Source organism: Phalacrocorax aristotelis, chromosome 6, assembly GCF_949628215.1.
Source record: "Phalacrocorax aristotelis chromosome 6, bGulAri2.1, whole genome shotgun sequence".
In the NCBI taxonomy this organism is placed as follows: Eukaryota; Metazoa; Chordata; class Aves; order Suliformes; family Phalacrocoracidae; genus Phalacrocorax; species Phalacrocorax aristotelis.
In genome coordinates, this window is record NC_134281.1 from 59,727,306 (window position 1) to 59,752,248 (window position 24,943).

The 24,943-nt window shown below is 42.6% G+C and overlaps 1 protein-coding gene across 3 annotated transcripts in view; it reads right to left on the reverse strand.

The window, feature by feature from the left end:
* The window catches only part of DPYD (dihydropyrimidine dehydrogenase), a 368,160-nt gene that overhangs the window by 248,597 nt on the left and 94,620 nt on the right, over positions 1-24,943 (reverse strand). For all 3 annotated transcript variants that reach the window (XM_075098192.1, XM_075098193.1, XM_075098195.1), the window contains 2 exons: positions 19,236-19,323; positions 6,705-6,866 (listed from right to left, as the gene is read on the reverse strand). In XM_075098192.1, coding sequence (XP_074954293.1) covers positions 6,705-6,866; positions 19,236-19,323 — 250 coding nt within the window. The remainder of the gene's footprint in view (positions 1-6,704; positions 6,867-19,235; positions 19,324-24,943) is intronic.

The window sequence follows — 24,943 nt, forward strand, 5'->3', positions numbered from 1 at the left end:
CCTCCCCCTCAAAAAGATGATTTCATTTTTGTTTTGCAGTGCTTTGTAACCAAGACCCGTTCAGGAAAACGAGACCAAATGATGAATTTCAAAGCTGACTCTCAGCGGAAAGACTCGGCCATCGTCCCCATGCCTGCCTTTCCCTCTGGCGCTCTCTCATACACAAACAGCAGAGGTTAAATAGATTATTGATAGACATTAATAACACTGAGCATTTATTCTTTAACTTTTAATCAAATACTCTGCAATTATCATTACTTTTCCACATAGGGCCTATTCAAACCAAAGCCACGCAGATTCCATCCCCTTCTCACGCTTCGTGTCCGTTCGGGTCCGTAGGAAGGACATCCCAGCTTGCAAGAAAGATTATGGAGACTTTGTCCTCAAGCGAGATACAACAGGCCAGACCAAAACAGCCAAGCTATTTTGCTAAAGTTCCAACAACTCAAACAAACTCAGACATCTATAACACATTACAGTTTCCCTCTTTGCATTACTTTCACGCGTAAAGGTGTGAGTGCACTTGCTCGGTGTTCTCTCCAGTGTGAAATCTGGAGGTTTGTTCTCTTCTCCCTTGTAAATCGGACACCCCTTCCCTGCAGCGGGGCTGCAAAACGTTCGGTGTCCTCGACAAAGCGCCTAATTCCAGGCACTGTACGCAAACAGAAGTTTGTATTAACGTTCCACAGTATTTCCCGCTTAAGCAAACTGTTGCTGAGCATCCGATCCAAGCTCAATTCTCCTGGAAAGCTCCAGCCAGCTCAGTTTAGCTGTTTTTCAGAACGCAGACAGGGAAAAGCTTATTGTTCTCCTCACGTAATAAAATCCCGGTTCTTTTCTTCACTACGCGACTCCAGTATTAGCATGGTTTGATGAAAAGATGTCACATTTGGCAGAGTGGCAGGTGACTCAGAGAAATGCATTTTGCTAACCTGATGAAAATCATTTTATGGCATAGTAAGCATGATTTAAATGAATCTAAACCATTTAAAACCATTAGAGCAGGTTAGAACTGTTATTCAAAGTTGTTATCTCAATTTTTATATACATTAGAATAAATTAAAGTAACTCACTTCAGTCACTTTTGAGTTTTCTGATCAGATATTTTCTAAGAGGAATATGCTGCAGATACCCTTCTCCACCTATGTGCAGAATTCAAATACGATCAGGCAGTTTTCCTCTAAATGCACCTTTATATAAAATTATCTTTGGACTATGACAAAGAATGTGTTAAATAAAACAGTAAACAGACTGAAAGTTTAACCTCGACGTCAAAATGTACAAAAGCCTTTGCCTAATCCTACGAAACAAGACAGGCTGCCAGAAAGCGTATTTGGTAGTCTCCAAGACATCCAAGGAAGGTCATGTTTCTGAAATAAAAAGTGTGTCTGTTTAATCTCTCACCTTAATCACAAAACCTTCATCAACAGAAAAGGCTGAAATAAAAAAAAAAATAAATATGGGGGAAATGGAAGGAGCAGTGGGAAAATGTAATTTTTTAGTAACATAAGTTTTGGCTTCGTAACTAAATCCTTCATGTTCTTCAGGCACAGTGCCTGCTTCCATGCTTAAAAGGCTATAGAAATAAGTTTATTAGTCAGGTTTGCTGTCAACTATCCCTCGCTAAGGTGATGAGATACCAAACAACCACCGACGTAGACATTAGCACCTAGCTAGTATTTATTTCAGTGTGAAACGTGTTAGTATATTCTGATTTATCAGATTCTGCCAGCGCACAGAAAGGAAACTACAGGCAACGAAATCAGTAACGTTTAGGAACTGATTGTATTAGTTTCACACTTGCCCACTGGTTTCCATGGATATTTGTCTGTAGGCTGGCTTACATTCACATGGGGCAGTTGCATATTTAAAGGAGAAAATAATATTCTGCACAGATTTTAATAAAAGGTGAAGCAAACCGCACGCTCAGTGATATTCATGCAGTTGTCAAATTACACGGTCACACGATTAATTTCATTTAATTGCAGCGGATAGCACAGGACGTACAGGAAGTGGTTTTTCCACAAACGTGAGCTTGTTAGGAAAACTTGTCGATCCTCCCTCCGACAAGTTAACAGCTAAAGTTGCAGTACTGCAAACCTTGATGCAAGTAGGTGAGCGTTGACAAAACTAGGGCCTAAAGCATCTCATGAAAGACTTTTTAAAAATACACAACAACTAGACATTAATATTATCCCAGTCCCATTAAACCCCACGGATCTAGGACCCTGCTGAGTCCATACCTCTACATCTCATTAATCCCACTGCTAAAAAGGCCACAGCAACATTCATGTAAATGCCTTTAAAAAAACCCCAAGGAATGTTTAATATCTGTAAAACACGCTGTAGAGAAATTTATATAACTTGTCCAAATATCAGCAAGTCTTTCAGCATTGGCCTGAGAAATCCCAAGTCTTCAGATTCATCCCCTGAACTACTGTAGAAGGATACATCATCCCCTTCAAACAAGCCTAAAATTTTATAATTTATTATTTTAGATTTCAACATGAGTTAAAAGAGAATACAACCTAAAGGCAGGGCTCTGAGCAACCTGGTGTAGTTGAAGACGTCCCTGCTCGCTGCAGGGGGTTGGGCTGGATGGGCTCTAAAGATGCCTCCCAACCCAAACCGTTCTGGGATTCTACGTGTTAAAAATTAATACGAGCAATTAGATTTTTCCTGCCGTTTTAGCTCCCCAGAGCAACCCTCCTCCGCTGATGCAGCACGCCCACCCGTGCCGGCGACGGTGAGGGGCCCGGGCAGCCACCCCCCGGCCGCCCCACCGCAGCAGCCGCGGCTCCCCAAGAACCACCCTCTCCCCGCAACGATGTCAAGACTGATCAGACCTGTCAACACGCAAGTAAAAGAGGGGCTCCGAGGCCCAGGGTGCAGCGCACCCCTCCACGGCAATCCCTCTGGGCAGCCGTTGCCTCCTTGCCCGCGGCGGGTCGGGGGAGAAGGGAGCTTCAGCGCTCCCCGGGGGTCCCTCACCGCGGCCCACCTCCCGGTCCGGGCGCTCCGCTGAGACGCCCCGAGGTTAACAGCAGGTAAGCTTGTACAATGCATCTTTTAGGAAAAAAAAAAAAAAAAACCAACCAACTTATCGAGTTTCCTTTTCCAATTTCTTGCTGCTCCAACAGCAGCCACAACAGATCTCCAGAGAGGAACAAACCGCCAGAACCTTAGCGGGCACAAGAGTCACGGTACTGAATGATCTAGTATTTAGATCTAGTACGCAGCAATCAAAATAATACATTTTCTGCGTAGCTTGTGCTCCTTCATTCAGAATGGTTAACTAGAAACACAGGAGAACCTTCAGATTCGGTAATGTCTATCCAGAAATGTAAGGTTTTGAGGGCTTCTTACTGATGCTACAACAGACAACGCAGTAGGTCGTGCTTCTTTTTTCCTGCAAGCTTACAAACTTGTACTTGAGGAACCAGTAATTTTAGTTTATTTCGTGGGACTGACAGGCATATAGCTCACGCCTGCATGTCCTGTCCCTGCAATCTCACTATATTTTCACTGAACTTGTGTTCCAAAACCAGAGATGTTTCCTGATTCCAAAGGACTTGGGCAAAGGAGACAGATAAAGACATTAATATAATTTTGACCTGAGCAGTAGCAGGTGTAACCTGCGCTTGACACTCATCATTTATAATAGTGAGCTTTTACTCCATGTTATTCTCTAGATGCAACAGTTACCGTGGTAACTGCATCCCAGTATACACATTCTACATCACAAATACAAACGGACATTTCCTTTTTCTCCACTGGAACACTTAATTGTCAAAAATCCACATTTTTTTTTTTCAGACTGGGTCACAATTTACTTTGAGAACGAGCCTCGCACAGTTGCAAGTCTATACGGAAGGGCAGAAGGAAAACGCAGGAGGCGCGAGGTGCCATTTTTTGTGTTCTATCGTATGCAAGACAAATATTTTACAATTAGGGAGTTTTATCTGCAGTATGAACAGATGATCAGTCATTGTTCCGAAGCACAAAGGGGCATACGTCATACCCATATATTTTCCATTTTAAACCCACGTTCCCGCTTTACTGCAATTTTATCTTTTATCTCAGCTAGCAGTTGTGCCTTTTTATTAGAGCTCGCTCTCGTAATGCATCAAGTGATGATCCTCAGACTAATTCCAAGGAAAAAAAAGTCTAAAACTGGCTTTATGCACAATGGAGTTTTCAGTAAATAAGCCCCTGTGGGACAAACTATTACACAGAGCGTGGGGATTACCGCGCAGCTCTCATTAAGAGTAGCACGTGTTGCACGCCTAAATTACACAATTTGCCAAGTTATTTGTCTAGGTGAAGCTGGGAACACACTTCGCCTGCAGCATCTGGGCCAGTTTTTTGTCCGAGCAGTAGTACCTTATGATCTTCTCCTGTATTTTGATCTATATTCTTGTAACGGTTGTTACTTGGAAGCTCTCATACCATTATATCTTTTTCAACTAGTTTCATAGGAAAATTTAACTGAGTGAAAGCTAAAAAAGAAAAGTATTAATTAGTAATAATAGGCAGTCACTTCTGTAATTATGAGTACTACAATACAGACGAAATCTTTGTTAAACAGCAGTAAACTGAAAGGTTACTAACAACTACATTTAACATTTTAGGATGCTAAATATTAAGTTAAATAACAGTTTAACTATTTAAACTATATTTTTATTACATTAAAAATAGTTTAAATAATTAAAAATACTACAGATAACATTTACTGAAATGTTTTTGTTAGAGTGCTAAACAGAACTGCGCAGAGATTTTATGTTGTTCAAACTCTCAAAACTAATATCACATTAAACAAACTTGAAACATTAGGAGCAAAGCCATTCTGAGCTATTCATCCTCTCTGCAGTTTTCATATCAATCATTGTGCTAGCACTGAGGTTTTTTAATAGATTTCTAAAGATTTTTGAAGAAAAATGGCAGATATTTAGCATTATCTATCAAGCCATAATTCCCCTCTATTAATCATAGCATTAGGGCTAAAAGGAGACACAAATCAAGTTTTAACAGATATTACTTCCATTTGGTTTCTAAACAGTAATATTTCACCACTGTATTTATCATCTACTTGACAACTGCTTAATCTTTCTTGTTTTCAAGAAAAAAAAATAAGTCTTCTGCTTTGCAACAAATATTAAGTTTTCTATATGTAAGGAATAAAGGCCATTAGAAGAAAAGCTAATAAAATTGCCTCTTGACTGATAAAACCCAACTATTGAATATACATTGTAGAACAAATCCAGTTCAGTGCCTCTAACCTCAGCCCGTAAACGACAACTTTGGTCCAAACTGTGCTGATTCTTATGCTCGTATGTTCAAATCCCAAGAAAGTCAAAGGGGATGGGGCTACTTAAATGCCAGAGAGGAGAGGAGGTTCAGCAACAGCTAGCAGAAAAGTTTAGAAGTGCTCCAGAAGGTCTACAAGCCTCCTGGAGAGAAGGAAGGAGGGCTACGAACAGATAAAAGGAGAAGAACTGCAGCAGGTAGCAATGTTTGCTCATCGAATCATGACCCACAGCCACTGAGAAGGGACGTGAAGCCTGTGAGTGGCAGCAGGGGAAAAAAATGGCCTCACAGACATATCAGCTCTTACTTCCAGCTTGACTCTCATTTCTGTTTTGGTCTGTCCAACAAGCCTGTCCCAGGCTTGGCAAAGGGGACTGGAATTGCATCGTATGTTTGTAAATATGACCAGCCAAGTGGCTCAAGATACACAAGAGGGACACGCTCATCAGTTAAGGACTGTATAGAAACGTGCAATCTTAACCCATGCATATGCTCTTTTTTTGAATACAGCTACAACTTCCTCTACTTTTACAGAGACCAAAAATCACAATTTTTACCCAAAGATACTTCAGACAGATCAGAGGAGGTGCCAGCTGAGACCATGAGTTTGGTACAAATTCTCCATGCCCTCACAGGAAGACGACAAATGAGCAGCAGCCCCCGTCTTTCTTCAGACAGAAGCCGGAGCATTGAAACTCTGCAGTCACAAATAACGCACATGTGCCTCAACAGAAACCCTCGGGAAGGCTTCCTAACACCAAGCAGCAAGGGACAACCTTTGCTTCAGTAGCCAAAATGCACACGTACCTTTATGAACTAATACATTTACACATACACGCACGTGTGTGCACCTGTATCTACCCAGATAGATGCACACAGACACACATTTCAGGTCAACCTGGAACTACTTACTTACTTTTGGCAAAACAGGATGGTAAAAAGTGTAATTCATCTGACACTTTGCCCCAAAGCCAGTACAAACGCCCACTAATTCTGCTGTAGGATCTACCCCGTGCCCAGAACAGTTCTACGTCTCCTTAACATGCAGTGAATTTATTTCCTGATTTTTTTCCCTATGCAGCCTACTTCAGTAGCATCCACAATTTCACCTGCTTAGATAAATCCTTCATTAAAAAACAAATTGCCTCAACTACTAGTGTTTCTAGAATAATTTTGTTCACAAATAACGCTCTTATGCTCCTATAAAGTACTGCATTATGAAAGCATTTCTAAGCTTCTGAATGTGCTGCAAGAAAAAGCAGAATTATTCTAAATTCCTACACCTTTATTGTATTAGTTCCAGCTTTTTTTTAAACAAATCATTAACAAAGGCGACCACTTACACAATACCCATCGGCACATACAAAGAATTCAAGACATCCGCAAGTCCTACCTACCTCAGTAGCAAACTGCTGCAATCCACCAATATTAATTGGTCCCTCCTCAACGGCGTACAAATTGCAGCCACCAACACAGAGATCCGACGTTGGACACACCATTCCGCACGTCAGGCCAAGCGGATTGTCAGAAAGAATCATTTTGGCAGCTCCATAGTAGTTCTGAAGGGAAAAGACAAAGGGGAAAAAAAAGGGGGGGGGGGAGAGGTCACATACCAACGTAGCAAAAATTCAAGAGAAAATACAAAATATTTTTCCTTTACCTGGCTAGTAGAATACTATTTAATATATATTTATTATTTTATATATATTTATATCTATTAAATAAGACTGGCATTATTTAGACGTACCAACATGTTACACAACATTATGACAAAGACACCAGAAAGAAAGCCAAATTGTTGACTATGCAAAGATAACACTTTTCTTTTTATCTTGCAAAAAAGCATCTTCAGTCTGAGGCAGATGTAGGATTTTTAGTGGCTTAACAGATCTGCGTTTGAAAACCCCTGTGCCTGCTTTATGTACTTGTAAATACTTTTTCCATTTCTAGGTCAACTGGGCAGCGGCTGAGTTGCAACCCTTTTGAAGGTCTGACCCGAAAGCGCCAGTTAGATTACCAGTTCTTTATGACACAGGGAACGAAAAGCTTATTTTACACATCTGCGCGCAGCACCTCTGCGGAGATGCCCGTCCTTCACACCAGACCAGCGGCGCCGCTTGTCCCAGACCCGCGATGAGGAGAGGGGGAGGTTTCCTGCGGAGCCACCTGTAGATATGGCGCTACTGAATTCTCTTCTGAACTCTTTTTTCTCAACCACATGCTGATCAGGGTAAACGCTTATTTCCCCGTTTCCCTAAATAGCAAACCAGGGAACTGATTAAAGAAGTTAGGTACAACTCACAGCTTCACGGATTGCCAATATTCAGTGTGCATCTTCAGAAAAGGAACTGCTTGCTGATACACGAGAGCTAGCGAGATTTCTTTCCGCAATAAAAATCTAAGGACGCACATTAGCAAGCTCCCAGTGCCTAACGCCATGAGAAAGCAAGCCCTGGTTGTTTCCTTAGACCGGATAATTCTCTTACGAGGGAGCAACGGAGGAAATGCCAGGAGCGAACTGAAGTCTCACTCAGAGGGGGAGAATTACCTACGGCAGGTCTGCATTTCCATTACACTTACATTAATGAAGTTACAGTGTAATTAAAGCAAACCATTTACATCCTATCATTTCTTCCTATAGCCAATATAAAAGTTTACTTAACTGTAGACTTTAGTTCTTCCTTCGTTTTACCACTCCCCCCACCCTCTCTAGAAGCCCCACCAAGGAAAGTCCACCCAGATGGGTTAATGCCGGAGTTTCCATTAAGGGCCAGAAGACAATGCAGCGCCCTTAGAATTAGCACGTGGTTGAGGTTCCACAAAAGTTTCTCCAGTGAGAAATTAATGCCAGAATCTCACTCCAGCTTTCTCCAAACTAGCAATAACTGAGAGACTAAAAATCAACACGCCTCCTTCCTCTTCCACACTCCAATTTTCAACAACCATCAGCAACATGAAACTGGTTTTCATAACAAATATCTTTACCTCTCCGTCCCAGGAGAGCTGGCTCAGAACAGCCAGGGGATGACGTAGCGTTCAAACAACGTGAAGTGCTCGGTCACAGCAGACCCTACGCAACGCCTGCGACTCGCTGTCTGTCAAACAGGCCGACGTCCACGGAGGCGTTTATTCAAAGCGAACGCTATGCCACACAGAGCGAGACTCCAGTCGTGAATAAAACGAGCAGTGTCAGGATCTGACAATATAACCCGCAATGGGGAACGAGACTTTGGCTTGGGACGTTCCAATTCTCTGACGGCGTAGTGAAAGACTGAGCATAAAATCCTTAAAGTTAAACCACATGCTACAGACACAGCTGGAGATTCCTAAGAGGATGCCGATGTTTAAGAAATGTATTTGTAGATGTAAATGGCACCTTTCCCTACAGATACTGGTCTACGGCACAGCACAAGCCCCTGCCCATCACCTGGAAACAGAAACAAGTTACCTGGGTGTACTTTGTGCTGGTTTTGGCTGGGATGGAGTTAATTTTCCCCGCAGCAGCCAGGATGGGGCTGTGTCCTGGATCTGTGCTGGGAGCAGCGCTGATAACCATGGGGTGGTTTCGCTCCTGCTGAGCGGGGCTTGCACAGAGCCAAGGCCTTTCCTGCCCCTCACCCCACCCCACCCGCGAGGGGCTGGGGGGCACAAGGGGCTGGGGGGACACGGCCGGGACAGTGACCCCCACTGCCCCCAGGGCTGTCCCACACCACACGGCCTCATGCCCAGCACACGGAGCCGGGGGAGGAGGAGGAGGAAGGGGGGACGCTGGCAGGGATGGCGTTTGCCTTCCCCAGGCACCGTTCGGCGTGATGGAGCCCTGCTGCCCTGGGGATGGCTGAGCCCCCCCTGCCCGTGGGGAGGAGGGGATGGGTTCCTTGGCTTGCTCTGCTTGTGTGCGCGGCGTTTGCGTTCCCTGTTACCCTGTCTTTGTCTCAGCCCGCGAGGTTTCTCGCCTTTACCCTCCCAATTCTCTTCCCCAACCCACCGGGGTGGGGGTGAGCGAGCGGCTGCGTGGGGCTGAGCTGGGGTCGAACCACACCAACTTTGATAGGATTTTCTTCGGCACCATTAAAATCCACTGGAATTCTAATCCTGGCTGAACAGGCGCTCCCTTTACACGACTGTTCTGGGAGAACTTTCAACCATTTTGCCTGCGGTGACTGGTAAGGCACTTCACCATCCCCAATTCTCGTTTATTCCAATGAAAAGGAGTATTAGTTAAACAGAAGTTGTACATATTAGCAAATATTTTTGCTCTTCTGGATGAATGAAACTGTTCTGATATGCCAGAGATTGTTAGAGCTGCTAAAAACAGCCAGCAGACACTGTTAGCTCAGTTCAGCAGCAAAACACAGAAGTCTAGTTACGCTGGAGATGTCCCTGACACATAACCATGCAGACGGCAGAAGCGACACAGCCAATGCAGGAGACCCGCCTCTTTCCGAAGCAGCACTCAGAGACCAGCCTAGATACCCTACAGCATCTTAAGTGGCACTAGCTGTCTGTTCCCCAGGCAATTACACCTACCCATTCCTTTTTTTCCACTCTAAACGAATAATTACAAACTAGTATAGCAGGGAATTTTTTCACTAAGTCAAAGACAAAATGGTTTTCAAATCATTTTTGTTCAGTTTGGTATTTCACTGCATATGAGAGTTATATTTTTCCCTTCCTGCGTTGTCCAGGATTATTATTCTTATTATCTTCAACTCTGGTTCAATGCAAACAATTACAACAACGTGCATTTTCATTTAAGTAACTTCATTAAGGATTTTCCATATTTTTAGGCCTGGTAATTAAAATCAATATACAAAGCCAGTTATTATGCCCAGAATGCAAAGATGTTAAACTATTCCTTTTTAAAATTAATTTTATTACGTATCTGTAAAGTATTTTCTCACACTTGAGCTGTGCCACCGCAGGCAGCGTCAACACAGCTGGCACATTTCACTTGTTCTGCAAGCTCAAACCAAACTTTGAGCACAGCCATGCTACAAAAAGACAGGGTATGTTGAAGTAGCAAGCGACTTTAGGCAGATGGGAGCAGGGTCACTGTGGGTATAGGACTGAGCCCGCGGTTCACTGAGGGGATATCTAGGGAAAGCTGTCTCAGAACATCGTGCCAGCGTTCGGTAAGGAGGAGGCTGGGACTGAAGTCCCAAGGGGGGCAAGGCCAACTGCTGCTGAACTCCTAATGTGGGGGAAACATGATGGGAGTATATGAAGGTGGGGACTTGATTTGGGAAGTTTTGAGATGTTGCTGTCATGCTGACCCGAGGGAATGGCAGGGAGATGTGCCCGGGGAGGGTTAGGCTGGGCATTAGGGAAAGGTTCTTCCCTCAGAGGATGGTGGAGCCCTGGCACAGGCTCCCCAGGGAGGCATCACGGCACCAGCCTGGCGATATTCCAGAAGCCCTTGGCCCAGGCCCTCAGAGACACGGTGTGAATTTGGGGTGTCCTGTGCGGGGACAGGAGCTGGGCTCAATGGTCCTTGTGGGTCCCTCCCGGCTCAGGAAATCCTATGATCATGAGTTGCTGCTGTACCACTAGTAGTGGTAGCACCTGAGAAAAAGAGGAAGTCTGTCCAAAGATATATAGTACCAAAAGATATATAGTACATGTGACCGTGCTAAACATTAAGACATTAGATAAACTGTACCAATGAGTATATACCTCCTAGTCTTAACACCTGAAATAAGTTTTAATGATAACTTAAGACAGTCACACCTGAAGTCCAAAGTGTTCCACTTATCCCCAAAGGGAAGGGCAGGCGAGTCCTCTGCACAGCTTCCCCAGTATGCTCCAGCTGTGCTGAAGTGGATGCCTCTAAAGACGAAAGGGAAGTAGGGGTTCGGTGCTGACTTGGTTTCCCTGTCTGCCAACAAAAAGCCACCCCATGTCAACTTCACTGTTGGCAAACTTATACCCGCAGAAGAGCTGCGGCTCCCAAACTCTCCTCTTCCACCTTCCAGAACACCAGTGTAACGACTGCTCCCATTGCCACTGACACTGTCCACTACCAGCGAAAGGATACGGCCATGCAGCGCTCTCTCCTTCCATTCTACTTAATCATTTATCCTGCCTTTACTGTGTTGGTTTATTATCTAACGTATCAAACGTGACTAGAAAAATGTTTTCCGATACTTGACACGAACTGGCAGGGAAATACGGCATAGTCTAGTGAGTGACACCAAGTGCTGTTATACAAACTGTATTGCAGAAGTGCAAACATCGTGTTACTACAGTAATAAATGAGAGTTTGTAGTGTACGTACAGCAGAGCACGTACGGCGACTTAAATGTTTAGTTACACGAACGCTTTGCGCTTACATAACTTTTTTTTTTTTAAGCTGAAAACATGTATTAATTGTCATTACATTTACCAGTGACATTAAAAGTAGAATATTCATAGACTATTCCCATTTTATCAAGAAATTAGCGATCGCTTCTATTTCACAAGACCGGGCTGTAGTAGGCTGCACGCAAAACAGACGTGAGATGCAGACCTGGCAAGCTGGGAACTACACACCACATGTTGTACATGAGAAAGGATCGGAATTAAAGGGAGGCTGGCTTCATTAGAATGCCAGAGTTACTCCACGGCACGGAATGATGCAAGCCACCTTAACGGTCTGGAGTAATCTTTTTTAGATGCTGAAATAATAAGATGACTCAGTTGGCTAGTTCCTTACAGACGTCACAGAGGCAGCGATTCTAAAACTAGAATGTTTCTGAATTTTTAAATGAGATAAATGTCTGCTCGTGCCTTTGTTCAGAGAATCTTTTTTTCCTGTGCACTTCCACAGAAATAAATTAATCTAACTGGATAGGATGTTTTGTGGTTTCCTACATCAAAATGTCAATAAATACTACATTGCTAACGCAGGGAACAAAAACAAGCCTTAAACAGACATCAATAATCAGCGGAAACCAGGCAGAGGAGGATCTCCACATGTATCATTTGGAAGCATTATATAATTTGCATGCAAATGAGACTGTTTTTTACTTGACAAAAACCTATTAAAACTCATAGGATCAATACTGGGAGACCAGAAGAAATTGCGTTCACTATCAGGAAATGCTTATAGCATCTTTTCTTTCAATTCAATTCAAGAGCTTTTTATATACATTCATTATGCATCAGGGTGTTTTGATATTGCAGTTTTCTCCAAAACAATGAAGAATTTGCATTATTCTGCTTTGTGTAATAAAAATGAAGACACTGACTTCATTGGGATTTTGGGACAGAGTGAATACTTTAAGAGAAAAGAAGAAAAAAAGTGGTAATTTCCCCCTCCTCTGGGTTTAGTTTAAAAAAAGGGAGACATAACCAAAAATATGGGACAATATCACCTCCTTCTATCCTGGTTCATGTTCCGCAATGGCTTTCAAATTTACTCAAGATGTATAGGATTAAAATATTTTCACATACCGAAGAGCCACTATTTAAAGCACGTTGTTATATAAGTAGCATTTTTCGCATTGACACACACCAGTTCAAATATAACAAGAAACGCCCCCAGTCTGTCAGCCCCCCCCCCCAATCTCTTCCGAAGAAGAACGAACAAAACATAACAGCAACTTATCAAATCATACATATTCCATATTATAATGCTGATGATTTTTAATCAATCCAGAATTCTTTCGCATCATTTGACTTGTGTCATCGTAACAGGACTGTAATTTCACACAGTGTCACTATCTTCGTATGAAAAAGAACGGAAGAAATATCTTGTACTGTCATTTTGTCCTTTGTAGTCTAGAATGTGAGAGATTCCTTAATTGACATAGTGTCATCGCAAAAGTCTATTCTACATAATTACACTATGGCAACTGAAACCAGCTGTCAGCCATTCCATTACACTAAGTACAAACAGACATCTCAAGAAAAGTCACCGTTTCAAGTGCATCAATTTAACACCATTACTACTTTTTCTTTTAAATGCCTTTTTTTATTATTATTTATTTAGTGACCTGAAGTACACAAAGATTAACAGAGAAAGCTGAATAAAACAGCACTTCCAGAAACCTGGGGCCTCAAAGTAGTTCTTAAAGATTAATTGTGATGCATATCTGTATACAATTATTACCAATCATCTAGCAGCTTTCTGACTTCCACTATCCTTCACTGTATTAACTGTATCCCACTCACAGTATTTCACATGTGAACTGTGACTCATGGTTTTCTACAGCCTTTGCAACGGCACATAGATGTCCCTTTGTTAATTTAGTCAGAGTTCCTCTGGCACAGGAAAACCATCATTCTGTTTCTCTCACCTGTCATAATCCTATGTCTCTCACCCCCCCCCTTTCTCCCTCACAATCTTTTCTTCATTTCATTTTCTCTTAATGATCCCACAGCTTTTTGTCTCTCACCTCCCTTTGTCACCCGCTTTTCCTTCCTTCTCATTTCCAGCATATTACCACAAACACTTTTTCCTTTCCCGCTCAATCTCCCACACTTCAGATTCACCCTTACCCCTCCCTCGGTATCCATCTCTATCCTCCAGTTTCTTCCCTCTCCCATTTCTCCCTTGGAAAACTGAATTCCTTCCTTCGAACCCAGCCCCACCTCCCATTTCCTTTGGTTTCATTTAAACCTAAGCATGCCTCTGAAATCCTAAAACTTAGCTCTTGTGTTCCACGACTTTCTCTGTACTGTTCCTGGCATCCAATTCTCTCTCCCCCCGTCTCCCTCCCAGCAGTCTGCACAGCCCAGCTACAACCTGTTATCCAAGGGGCAGCATGGCTTTGTTGTTTCAGGCGGGGTTTTTTTTTTTGTTTTCTGGGGCTTTTTTTTTGTTTATTTTTTAAAATGCTGGCCACCAGAAGGCTTACATCCACCTATAAAGTCTCTTAAAAAACGGTTGGTGTGTCAGCTCAGACCACTTTATCTTTACTATGAAGGGACATGGGCGAAGATGGTCTTTCTGAAAAAGGAGGAAACTGTTGAATCGATGACAGGAACCATCGTAATACTGCAAGACTTGAGTTAAAAATGTGAGAGCTAGTAACAGAGGGCTGCAGCGGCAAAGGGGGATTTCTGAGTACTGATAACACAGAAGACACTTCTGCACGCCCAGTTCTCCATTCCAGACTCAGACTAGACAGGCGGAGTCAGTTCTCCTTATGCCCGTGCCATGTAACACAACTCAATATCCCCAAGCCCAAACCGAACCAACAGTCGTTTCTCAACACGACGACGCAACCCCAAGGGCGTCTGACACCAAAAAGCTCCAAGATCGTCCCACTGATCTTTCCAACGGTAGAGCACGTGAGCAGCGGGTGCTTTCCGAGAGGCAGCTTCCTCTGGCACGCACTCGTGCTTCACGGGAGGAAAGCTGGACAGGCTGCAAGGGTTCAGGCTGAGAGCTGCTCCTGGGAAGCGGCAGGATTTTCTGCTGCTGTACAACATTTGATTGCGCCAGGCCTAAAGGATGACAGGTGCTGGAGCTCCATTTTACCAAGTCCTTCTTGCTTTGACCTATCAATGTCAGGAAAGGAGGACCTAAAATCCTAAAATCACCCCTGGTACTCCTTCAGGGGTACGAGGCGAAGCTTCTTCCTGCAGCAGCCGAATGCTTTTTTTTTTTTCTTAGCGTTTCTCTTTTTAAAGAAAGAAATAACGAAGATGGCACTTGTGCATTATAAAACAAAGAATATACACTTTGCGCTGCAAAGGCAGCATTTCAAGAGAGGACAGCTGGAAGTCAGAATACGTGGTTTGCCATCTTCTGATGTTTAGAAACAAAAGTAGTAACGGGTGCGGGGTGAATCTGAAGTCTGGTCTCCGAGAGACACAATTGCAAGCGGTCTGTATGAACCACGAAACGCTGACTGGGAAGACACAATAGAATAGATTGTACCTTTATAAAGTGGAGTTGTAATCCAGTTTGTATAGAAAAAGAGAATGGAAGTTGTGGCCTAAACTCTACTGAGTCACAGCGGCTAACACAATACAGCGTAAGTGACATCGTTTTCCTCAAAGAAGCTCAAGGCTCATTGAGCCCGGCAATTCAATTAACCCTCTCAACCCAGAAACAACCCCTCCTCCCCGTCCCTCGTCTACTCCTGAGCTCAGGTCTAAGGCAGAACAGCCAGAACAGCTACATTGTACACGGCCTGTAAATATCTAAAAAGCCTCAGGCTTTAGAGAACAAGAATCCCTGACCTTTTATGATTGCTACAGCGGTTTTCCAACCAAACAAACTACATACAATAGAGCTCTTAAATACCTGACAAAGTAATTCATTTCCAGTACGCTGCTGTCTAAATACTCTGTATTAATAATGAATCATGTTTAAATAAATACCTGCATGCGGTACTGCTTACACAGGGATGAGGACAAGGAATTTACTGAACTGAATCTCCTCCAAACATGTAGAAGGGTAACCCGCTGAAGGGAGTTTCTCAAGTGAGTGATGAAGACAGACTCAGAAGCAGGAGAGGGACTTCGATCAGCCTAGAAAGCGTACCCCGATCTCCTGGATTTATTGACCTCAGGTACCTGAATGTTCTACGCTTCAGCTATTTATTTTGTCTAGAAGCTACTAGATATATTTGTAAGCTTTTTGGATTGAAAAAGAAATTTATTTACAAGGGGAAAACAGCAAAAAAGATTGAAGATTTTGAAAAGGATTTTCAACGACGTAAAATATCCTCAATCATGTGAAGTAAACACTTTTACGACAATAACACAAAACTATTCAGCAAGCAGATCGCCGAACGATTTCCGAATGGTTACTTCAATAAAAGTTTAGGAAAAAATGCACGACAAAGCGAAAAATTACTTACTGGTTCCACAAAAAACTTACAAAACTATGTGAGCAGTTTTAGTGTGGTTTTCAAAAGCTCGCCGTTGTCGTTTTCCATCTGCCCTAAAAGCCCGTGGGCAGGTAGCCCACCCACCACGGCCGCAGAGCGGGAGCAGCCACGGTAGCGGGCGCTCACACGGACTCTGCCGGGGTCATGACTTCAGGTGAGGCATTTCAACTTTTGGCACCCCTGTCTCAACTTCCACCTTAAATCTGTTGCTTGCTTGGCAGAAAGCAAGGAGTTTCAAAGCGCAGCAGTGTAAAAAATCAGTAGTACGTACCCGCACCTAGGAAAAAATCCTATTAATAAAGGAAACCAGAAGATTTTACTTTTTCTGAAGAACAGAATTTGTAATAATAGAAATATTTTCTAGCAAAGGCACCAGAAACTAATTCACGAAAAGGAAAATTCAGCCTTGCAGACTGCAGCCATCCAGTGAAGGCTGGGTCCCCGCTACGCACTGTTTGTTTCCCTGAGAAGTTGCGTGGTACCTGAATTACAGGAGGCACAGCCACTGACACGGAGGCCACAAGTATGCAGGACTTCCCAGCCTTGTTCCCCAGCCCATGACTTCAGCTATTTGCTGAGCACATCTGGTTGCAGGTTTTTCCTCACGTCTAGTTTTTCAGGTTTGTTTGGTTTGGTTTCCTCTTTGTTTGTTTGTTTCTAAAGCCAGCGTCAGAGCCGTTGCAGAGAAACGCTTCCACAACCGTGCTATATTAGATTCCTTCCAATAGGGTAAGGAGAGAAAGCAAAGGGTAAGTAAGACTCTACGTAAACTCACACTTGGAACCGGATTTCACAGAAGCAGCGCTGATTTTAGCCATGCCGGTTCCCACCCTAGCATCTCGGCTAGCAGAAACCGACTCCCGGACTTTTTCAAACTGCCTGTGTGTGAATGTTTCCTGCTGTCTGTGCGATTATCAGGCATCAACATGGCATAAAAGCAGTTACCTTTTCTAAAAACAAGTTTCAGAGTGGATACAGAAGCTACAGATGTATAGGAATAGGGTGCAAAAAGAAAGGCTATAAGTACATTTCAGTAACCTAAGATACTTAAGTTTTTCCATAAAGACTGTTCAATCTCCTGAGAGATTAGTAGTATACTGCAATTCTCTTCCAAAGCAGGATTTCCTGATAAACCAGCAAGCAATCTGGTCACCTGCTCAGGGCAAAACCTGCAGCTTCCAACATGACTTAAAAGAGTTATCATCCAGCAGCCCAACCTCTATAGGGTTGATCCACCTCACTGACCATCTGACAGGTGAAATCTGGCCCTTTTAAAACCTGTGAGAGGGCACCCGTTGGCTTCAGCAGGCAAAGACTTCACACCTTTCAGGTATTTTCCTAATACTATTCCAGTATACCTCTGCTGAAATACAACTCTCGAAGCTCTGCAGTCACCCCACCTTGATCTTCTCTGCTCTGTAATGGATTCACAGACTTCAGAATGAATCAGTTTTTAAACCGAATTACCCCTTCTGCCAAGGCACAAAGGGGCATATCATCTCTGAGGCTATCAGAGTCTGAAAGACCCACCAAATTTCTCGTTCCAGGATGCTGCTGGTGTTAGTTGTTCTTCTGACCCCTTCTGTTGCAGCCTTCAGTCCATCTTTCCTGGTTCCTTGCTCCCAGCTTTTATGTTTTGATAATCAGGCGCTTTTTCTTTCCTCAATAACTCATCTCCCTATCCTACCCAAAGCAGTAGCGTAACTAATCCTTAATAAGAAAAGAGCACCCTGGTAAAATACCTTCATGAAACTGGCTTTAGGTTTCCTAAACAAACTACAGCCCAGCGATGAGATGGAGGCTAGCAGTTTCATTACCGTTCTTACCTTCTCTGCTCCGTTCGCCTGTTTCACGATGCCTGGAAGAGGCAATAAACAGCAATATGCCGCGTACCGTACTGTGGTTGCAAACAGATGCCTACATTCATGAAAATAAATGCTGCACTGACAGGGTAGAGATTATATAAGAAAACTGTCTATACGCAGATGCTGGGCATCACGCCAATCACTGTAAACCACATCAACACACAGTTACGTTATAATTGATATGTGTATCTTAATATCTCCTCTTATCTTAACGTGTCTCGTTAAGGTGCAGAATTTACCAGTGTCTTCTCCGTACAACACACGGCGCGGTGAAAGCAACGAGGCCGGTAGCTCGCACGTGGCAGTGCCGCTTGCTGCCCACCTCGCTCCAGCTTTACCTGCATCTAACAGTGAGACACGGCAGAGCACGAAATGCATCCAGAAAATCTCTGTAGGACCCCCAGCAGATTAGGAGTCTAGTTGGGCTCATACAGACAAATAAATCACACGGCAGCTAATGATTCCGCAGATGAGAAGTTTTAAAAGGTAGGGGGCAATCAATATCCAGTCGTCTTTAGGCTATCCCAGGCAGCCTAATTAATCTTGTCTTATCAACTTTGCAGCCATCTTTATTTATTTCTATTTCTGACTGTTAAAAGTCATTTGTAAACCACAAATCAGAATAATGTTTTTAAGGTTCCGCCATGATTATAGTATAATAGCCTATTAAGAAAGGAAAAGGTACAGTAACTCCAAAGAGGGGTTCAATTTATTCCTGTAGTATTTCATTAACAGTCCAAGTGACTGACTGCTTTTGCATTAACCAGAGCCTCTTACTACAAACTACAAGAGAACATTCCTTGAGATGAGCACCCCCATGCCAAATTTCTGCCCAAAGCAAATCTTAACAATAATAACTTCTTTAAAAAAAAGATAAAATATGCAAGAAAAGGTTTGTAACTGCAATACCTCAGGTAGCAGCAAATTTAAATAATTACATCACAATGCTCAGTCTTTTGAATATCATTATATTTGAAAACCATCAAAACAAAGAACTTTACAGCAAAAGTGACAGGAAGAAGTAGATTTGCACTACAGACTCTCTGTACGGGCACAGAACAGCAGCAAAAACAATTAAAAATTAGATGACTGTTGAACTTTAAAGCATCTGTTGTGAACACTTTTTTTTTTTTTTTTAAGACTTTACAAAGATAAACCTTGAAATGCAATCTCACTAACAGAGCTGCAAGTAACCGCCGTTATCTGCTTCCACGTACTACTGCAAGCCCGACGTTACCTTGTTTGCAATACTCGTGATGAATGACTTGATGTCCAGATTAGTTGGGCAACTCTTCTGACAGGGGGCATCTGCACACTTTAGGCACCTAGGGGAATACGGGAAAATGTGTCAAGGAGACATGGCATACGACTGCTGCCAATAGCATAGGGTTTTCAAGTTAGCATGGTAGAAGATAAGCCACAAAGGAACAATACAGAGCATTTTCTTAAAATTTCTAATTAAAAACCTCAAAGCGCTGCATGATCACCATTGACTTGCGTTCAACACTGGTTGCGTTCTGTTGACCCCACCTCACACGGGAAGGCAGTGGGGTGCGGTTACAAACCCACGGACCGCGCGCGACTAAGTATTACAAAACAACGTTTAATTACACAGAAGTCGTTTTTTCCCTGGAATCCAAGATTGCGAAACTTCTGACCATTCCATTTTTCTATTCAAAAAACATCTGTGCTGTGAATCTGAATTTATTAACAAAGTTCTGGAAGAGTCACCGTGGATTAAATTCTGGATGTTGGACAATCAGACAGACAAAAGCAGCAGTATTTCCACAGAGGAAGGAATTACTTTGTCCTGTATGTGCCAAAGCATAAGAACGGCTGATAAATTTTCAAGTCACTTTTCTATGAGTTTCCTGTCATATGTCTGTGACCTCTGAAAACAATTCGGTAGGCTTATGCATACTCCCAACTGAAATCCCAAAGACCCTCTTCTTGTCATCCCTAATGACAAAACCTAAGCGTATAGTAAAACATACTAAGTAGCCAAGATTTATTGTCTCTTCCTGCATAGTCGTCCATGAGGATGCCCCGGTCTGGGTGCTCGCACAAGTCCCATCTAAGGATTACACCCGCAGGGTAGTCTGTGCAATTTGCAGTAAGCAAACCTAACCAAAAAAGGTGAAAGTCAGCTGGAGAAGTAAAATGGTTCTCTATTAAACATGAAGGTATTTTTTTGTACACACTTTTGGTTTTACATATCAATGATTATCATAGGTCAAATGCCACCCGCTTAATTATCTCAGAATTTATTAAGTTATTCCAGATGCTCTTTCAACATTGTTTTACTGACATACAGAATTTATGTAAATTGTGGGTTTAACAATCTATGGGGAAATGAAATAAAATCTGGTTTTTACATATTATCTGAGCACAACTATCTACATAAGTTCCCCAAGTCCACCTTAATTATCGTTACTTGGTGACAGACAACAACAACTGGCTGGAACAGAACATTTTCAAACACAGAAAAGCTGCAAGAGGCCTGTGCACAAAGAAATGAAAAGCACGTTGAAAGGAGTGAAATGCCTGAAATACGTGCAGTGACAAACTGGCCTGGCTTTGTCAATCACACGCATGCCTTTTGTTTTCTTTTTCTTTTTTTCTCCTTTTTTTTTTTTCTTCCCAGTTAAGGGTGGAATAAGAGAGAAGGTGAAGCCATTTAAGCAAAAGATTAATTAGCCTTTCATCTTCCTACTCGTTATCATCGAGCTGGGTATTGCAGACACCGTGGCACCAGCAAAATTTGAAGGCACATGTGGTAGCTGCTGTTTGGATTTTCTCACAGAACTAGGCATGGGGAAAAGGTCCCAAAGGAAATATTTAGAGGAAAACAGTCCTCACAGGCTGCCAAAGCTGGGAAACCTGATAAAGCCAAACCGGGGTTCAGCACGACGCTGGGTTACTAGTTCAGCTAGTCAGGGTGTCAGAGGGCTCTGGCAGAAGAGCACGGGCAGGTTTAGCCGGGGCAGGTAAACATTCCCCTGCCCAGCACCACCCACTGACGGGCGCACGTCACCAATGCCTTCACAAGCGAAGGCCAGCGGGGACCTCGAAGGGTTCACGTGGCCAGAGCACCGAGTCAAGAGGATGCGCTTCGCATTCCAAGCAGACCGAAAGTTTTAGTACTAGAGGCCAGAAAGAAAGGAAATACACTAGACTAAATACACCACTGTGAGGGCTCGGGTGATCATTTTGCCTGAATGGGCAGTAAGGAAATAACAGAAGTGGAAAACCACGTGTTTAAAAAAGGCGTCAATCCCATTATGACCTTCTGCTCTTCACTTTCCAGAACGCGGTTTCCTTTAAAACACAACAACAGTCCTGTGTCCAAGACCAAAAGAATTGCAGCTAACACAAACCACATTTCTGTGGATTATTTATAGAACTATCTCATGTCAAAACTGACCGGAACGGCACCTAGCAGGATACGCAGAGCCCAGATGACCCGTCGTGCCTCAAAAGCGTCTTCAGCAAATTATTCCTCTTTTGATTTTTGAGCCGGTTCTCAAATAACAGCTGTTGAAAATGTCAGCTACTGGGGGAGGCGGGCAACGCCAACTTGAACGTGAGCTTTGGGGAGGAGGAGAGGGTGCCATGAATATGCCAGTCCAGACTTTCTCTTATAATAATACCGTCTCCCGATTCTGCGAGCACTCTGCAGACTGAAGCGCACCAGGCTGCCATTAATCCCACTTATCACCCTGACAGCTCAGTAATTACACTCCCGCTATAGCTAGGTACTGGAAGGTACTGTAGTCCCAATAAAACATCAAGCACTGTGCAGAATGCGTGCTGGTGAGGTGTTTTATTAAACTTGGGGGGTTGATCATCAAGTGACATTAGTGTTGACCTATTCTTCTATCTGACAATAAATTATCCTTTGACCATACCATAACAGATATTACAGAGTGCATTTACTGTACCGAGGAGCAAAGGTATTGCATTCTGGGGAACCAGGCAAAAAACATAAATAAAATAGTAAAATCGCCCACCAGAAAGTTATTACATAAATTGCTGCGAGTGATCGATCCGTTCAAAAAATCACAGGCAAAACACCGTGCTGAAGCGAATACGCCGACAATTACCATGAGCTTCAATTCTGCATGCATGTCCCCATATGAAGAACCACTAAGTATTACACTTCTTTCCTTTTTCTCTACCTGTCCTCCCACCCTATGAAGCCCCACCTTCCATTTTACAAGGTTATGCCATTACTATGGTTTTAGTTCAAAATCATGTGAATAAAACTAGAAATGTAGATTCAATTTCTCTAATTCACCTGCTAGCTCCTACCAGATTTAAATGAAGAGCTACACCTTCACTATTAAAAAAAAGCCCAGCCATGTTTTAAATGGTCATACTATTCTGGACTGCTTAAAATTACAGGGCATTAGACAAAGGCTAACCTATGCTCATCTCAGAATACATACCTCAGCATTTCTTCGTAAAAATATAGAAAAATCCTTCCAACTGCCAGAAAACACCCTATTATCAGTTTTTCCCCATTTGTTTATGGAACAGCATCTCTTTAGAAACACCTAGGCTATGCTGAACCTTAGAAGACACGTATTCACTTCGTATGCATATCGATCTCCATGTAAAGGGCAACACCACAGTCTTTGCACCACTAAACCCCAAGGCGAGGAACTCAAAGGAGAGGAATGCTATTTCCCATTCTGGAAGCACTTAGCTGTTGGTTCAACTCAGCCTCATTGTGAAATGGTAAATTAAGTTAGATATAAACCCCCTACAAATGCTATGCAAGTATAGCATATTTATATAAATATTTATGCAAATATTATCATTTGGCATAGCTTTATAGACATGCCTGTGACTATATAACGATAGAAATTCACGTTTCCCACACATCCAAGCTCAAAATTTACATCTCTTACTGAACAGTGTTAAATTATACATATGAATCCCCAGTGAACTTAAAATCTTTAACTTCTTATTTTTAAATATTGCAACGCTAAAGTTACTTATTGCTTAAGGTGAGCATGCTTGTAATTCTCTTTCAGGCACAAAATAATGCAGGAAAAGGATACTTATGCAGCAGCCCAGCATTATCCGCTATCGGATTTGTGTCTACCAATTTTGTCAGTGCAAAATAAGCACCTAAAACAGCACATGAACACACCCCAACTCATTCAATCGACCTCTAATAGCATGGGTACCAATGAAAAACAAAAAAAAAAATCCCCAAGCAAACCAACAACAAAAAAGACCCCAGCACGCAACACAGAGGGCAGTAGATTACAAACATCTGAAGACAATAAAAGGAAAAGGCGCTCCAAAAGTAGTGACTTTTTTTTCTGATGTAATAAAAAAGAAAAATGGAGTAAAGAAATATAAGTTACAAATTTCTGGAATGCATACTACCCGTTGGGAAAAAAAGATGCAAGAAACCATGAGGTATGGCTATGCATAAAAAGGAACAGAAAGCAAATGAGGAAAAGAAACATTAAAAAAGGAACAGATTTCTGTACCAAAATCTTTCCCTTAGGAAAAAAATGATACCAGAAACCAGTTCTCTACTCTTGCGTAGAGAAGAAAAAGAGGAAAAGGAAGCCATAGCCAAGACTAATTTTCAATTAATAGCTTTCATTGTTTAATTGTTGAAATACTACCTGGTATTTTATTTTAAAGCTCAAATATCTGACCAACAGATAGTCTCTATAAGAAAGAAAGAAATCTGTGATTTCCAAATAAATCTGTAATTCCCAAGTTGAATGCCCATAGCCTTTGATGACAGAAGTGAAGAGCATCACATGGTTTTTTCTCTTGAGGTTCAATCATTTAATCACTTACAGCTAATTTAGCAGAACTTAGGCTTTCTTCTCCGCATTTGATCGTGCCGGACTTAAACAGGGCCCAGGACAATTGAGCAGAGCTGAACAGAACAGAGACTTGGACATATATACACTCATTTAAAAGATGTCAGGATAAAAATCCATCCTCTCCTGCAATGGAAAGCCATTGGTGAGAACCTACCTCTGGCAGCCGTAAAAGGCTTGCTGCCATTATTTTCTTTATTAAAAAAAAAAAATAGAAACACACCCAAAACTAATAATCAAACAAAAAAATCCTACACGCTTCTGTCGTCCTGTTCATCACATTTCACAATGGACAAAAGAGGAGAAAAAGATTATAAAGCAGTGGGGAGATTTCGTTGCCAGGTTTAAATCCCAAATGACAGCAACGGTTGACGTAAGGGTTTGATGAGTAGCAAACACAAATGATACTTCGAAGAATATTCATTTTCATTCAAAGTCACGAAGCAGAAGGGACCCTCACATGCAAGACAGAACTCTGCTGTGTATGCGCAACGTAACAGTGAAGGGAAAATAATTTTAAATTAGAATCAACTATGGAACACATAATTTTGGACTATAGGAGAAACAGATATAATCCCCCCAAAAACGCCTCTGAACACTTCTGAAAGGGCATCAGAAAGCGTATAAAAGGCAGTGAATGCAGACTATAAAAACAAGCAGGCATCATGGTCCTGGATATGTGGCAGCGGAAAGAGAAATGCCCGGCCTGTCAGCAACGCACACGAATCGGAGGAAACAAAACATTCAGTACCACCTAAACTGGCAATACTAGTTCATTATCTGAAGAGAGAAGGAAAGACTCCCACATCATCACTGTCGCCTCTTCAGTCACCCGGGGGTCCTGCAAGCCTTCTGCAGACCCACAGAAAACGGGACGACTTCTCTGTCAGTAAGTTCAGATGACCAGAGGAAGCAAATTTTAAACAGAGGCACTCTACAGGATTAGAGACAGATACGACACTGCTGCTGGCAGCTACAGGAGGTGTGAGGGAGGTGCTTTTTATTGAAGGGAAGAAATGCTCAGAGTTGAAAGTTAGTCTTCAGACACAAAAGCCTCCTACCCTAGTGCAGAATAATGGCACTTACAGAC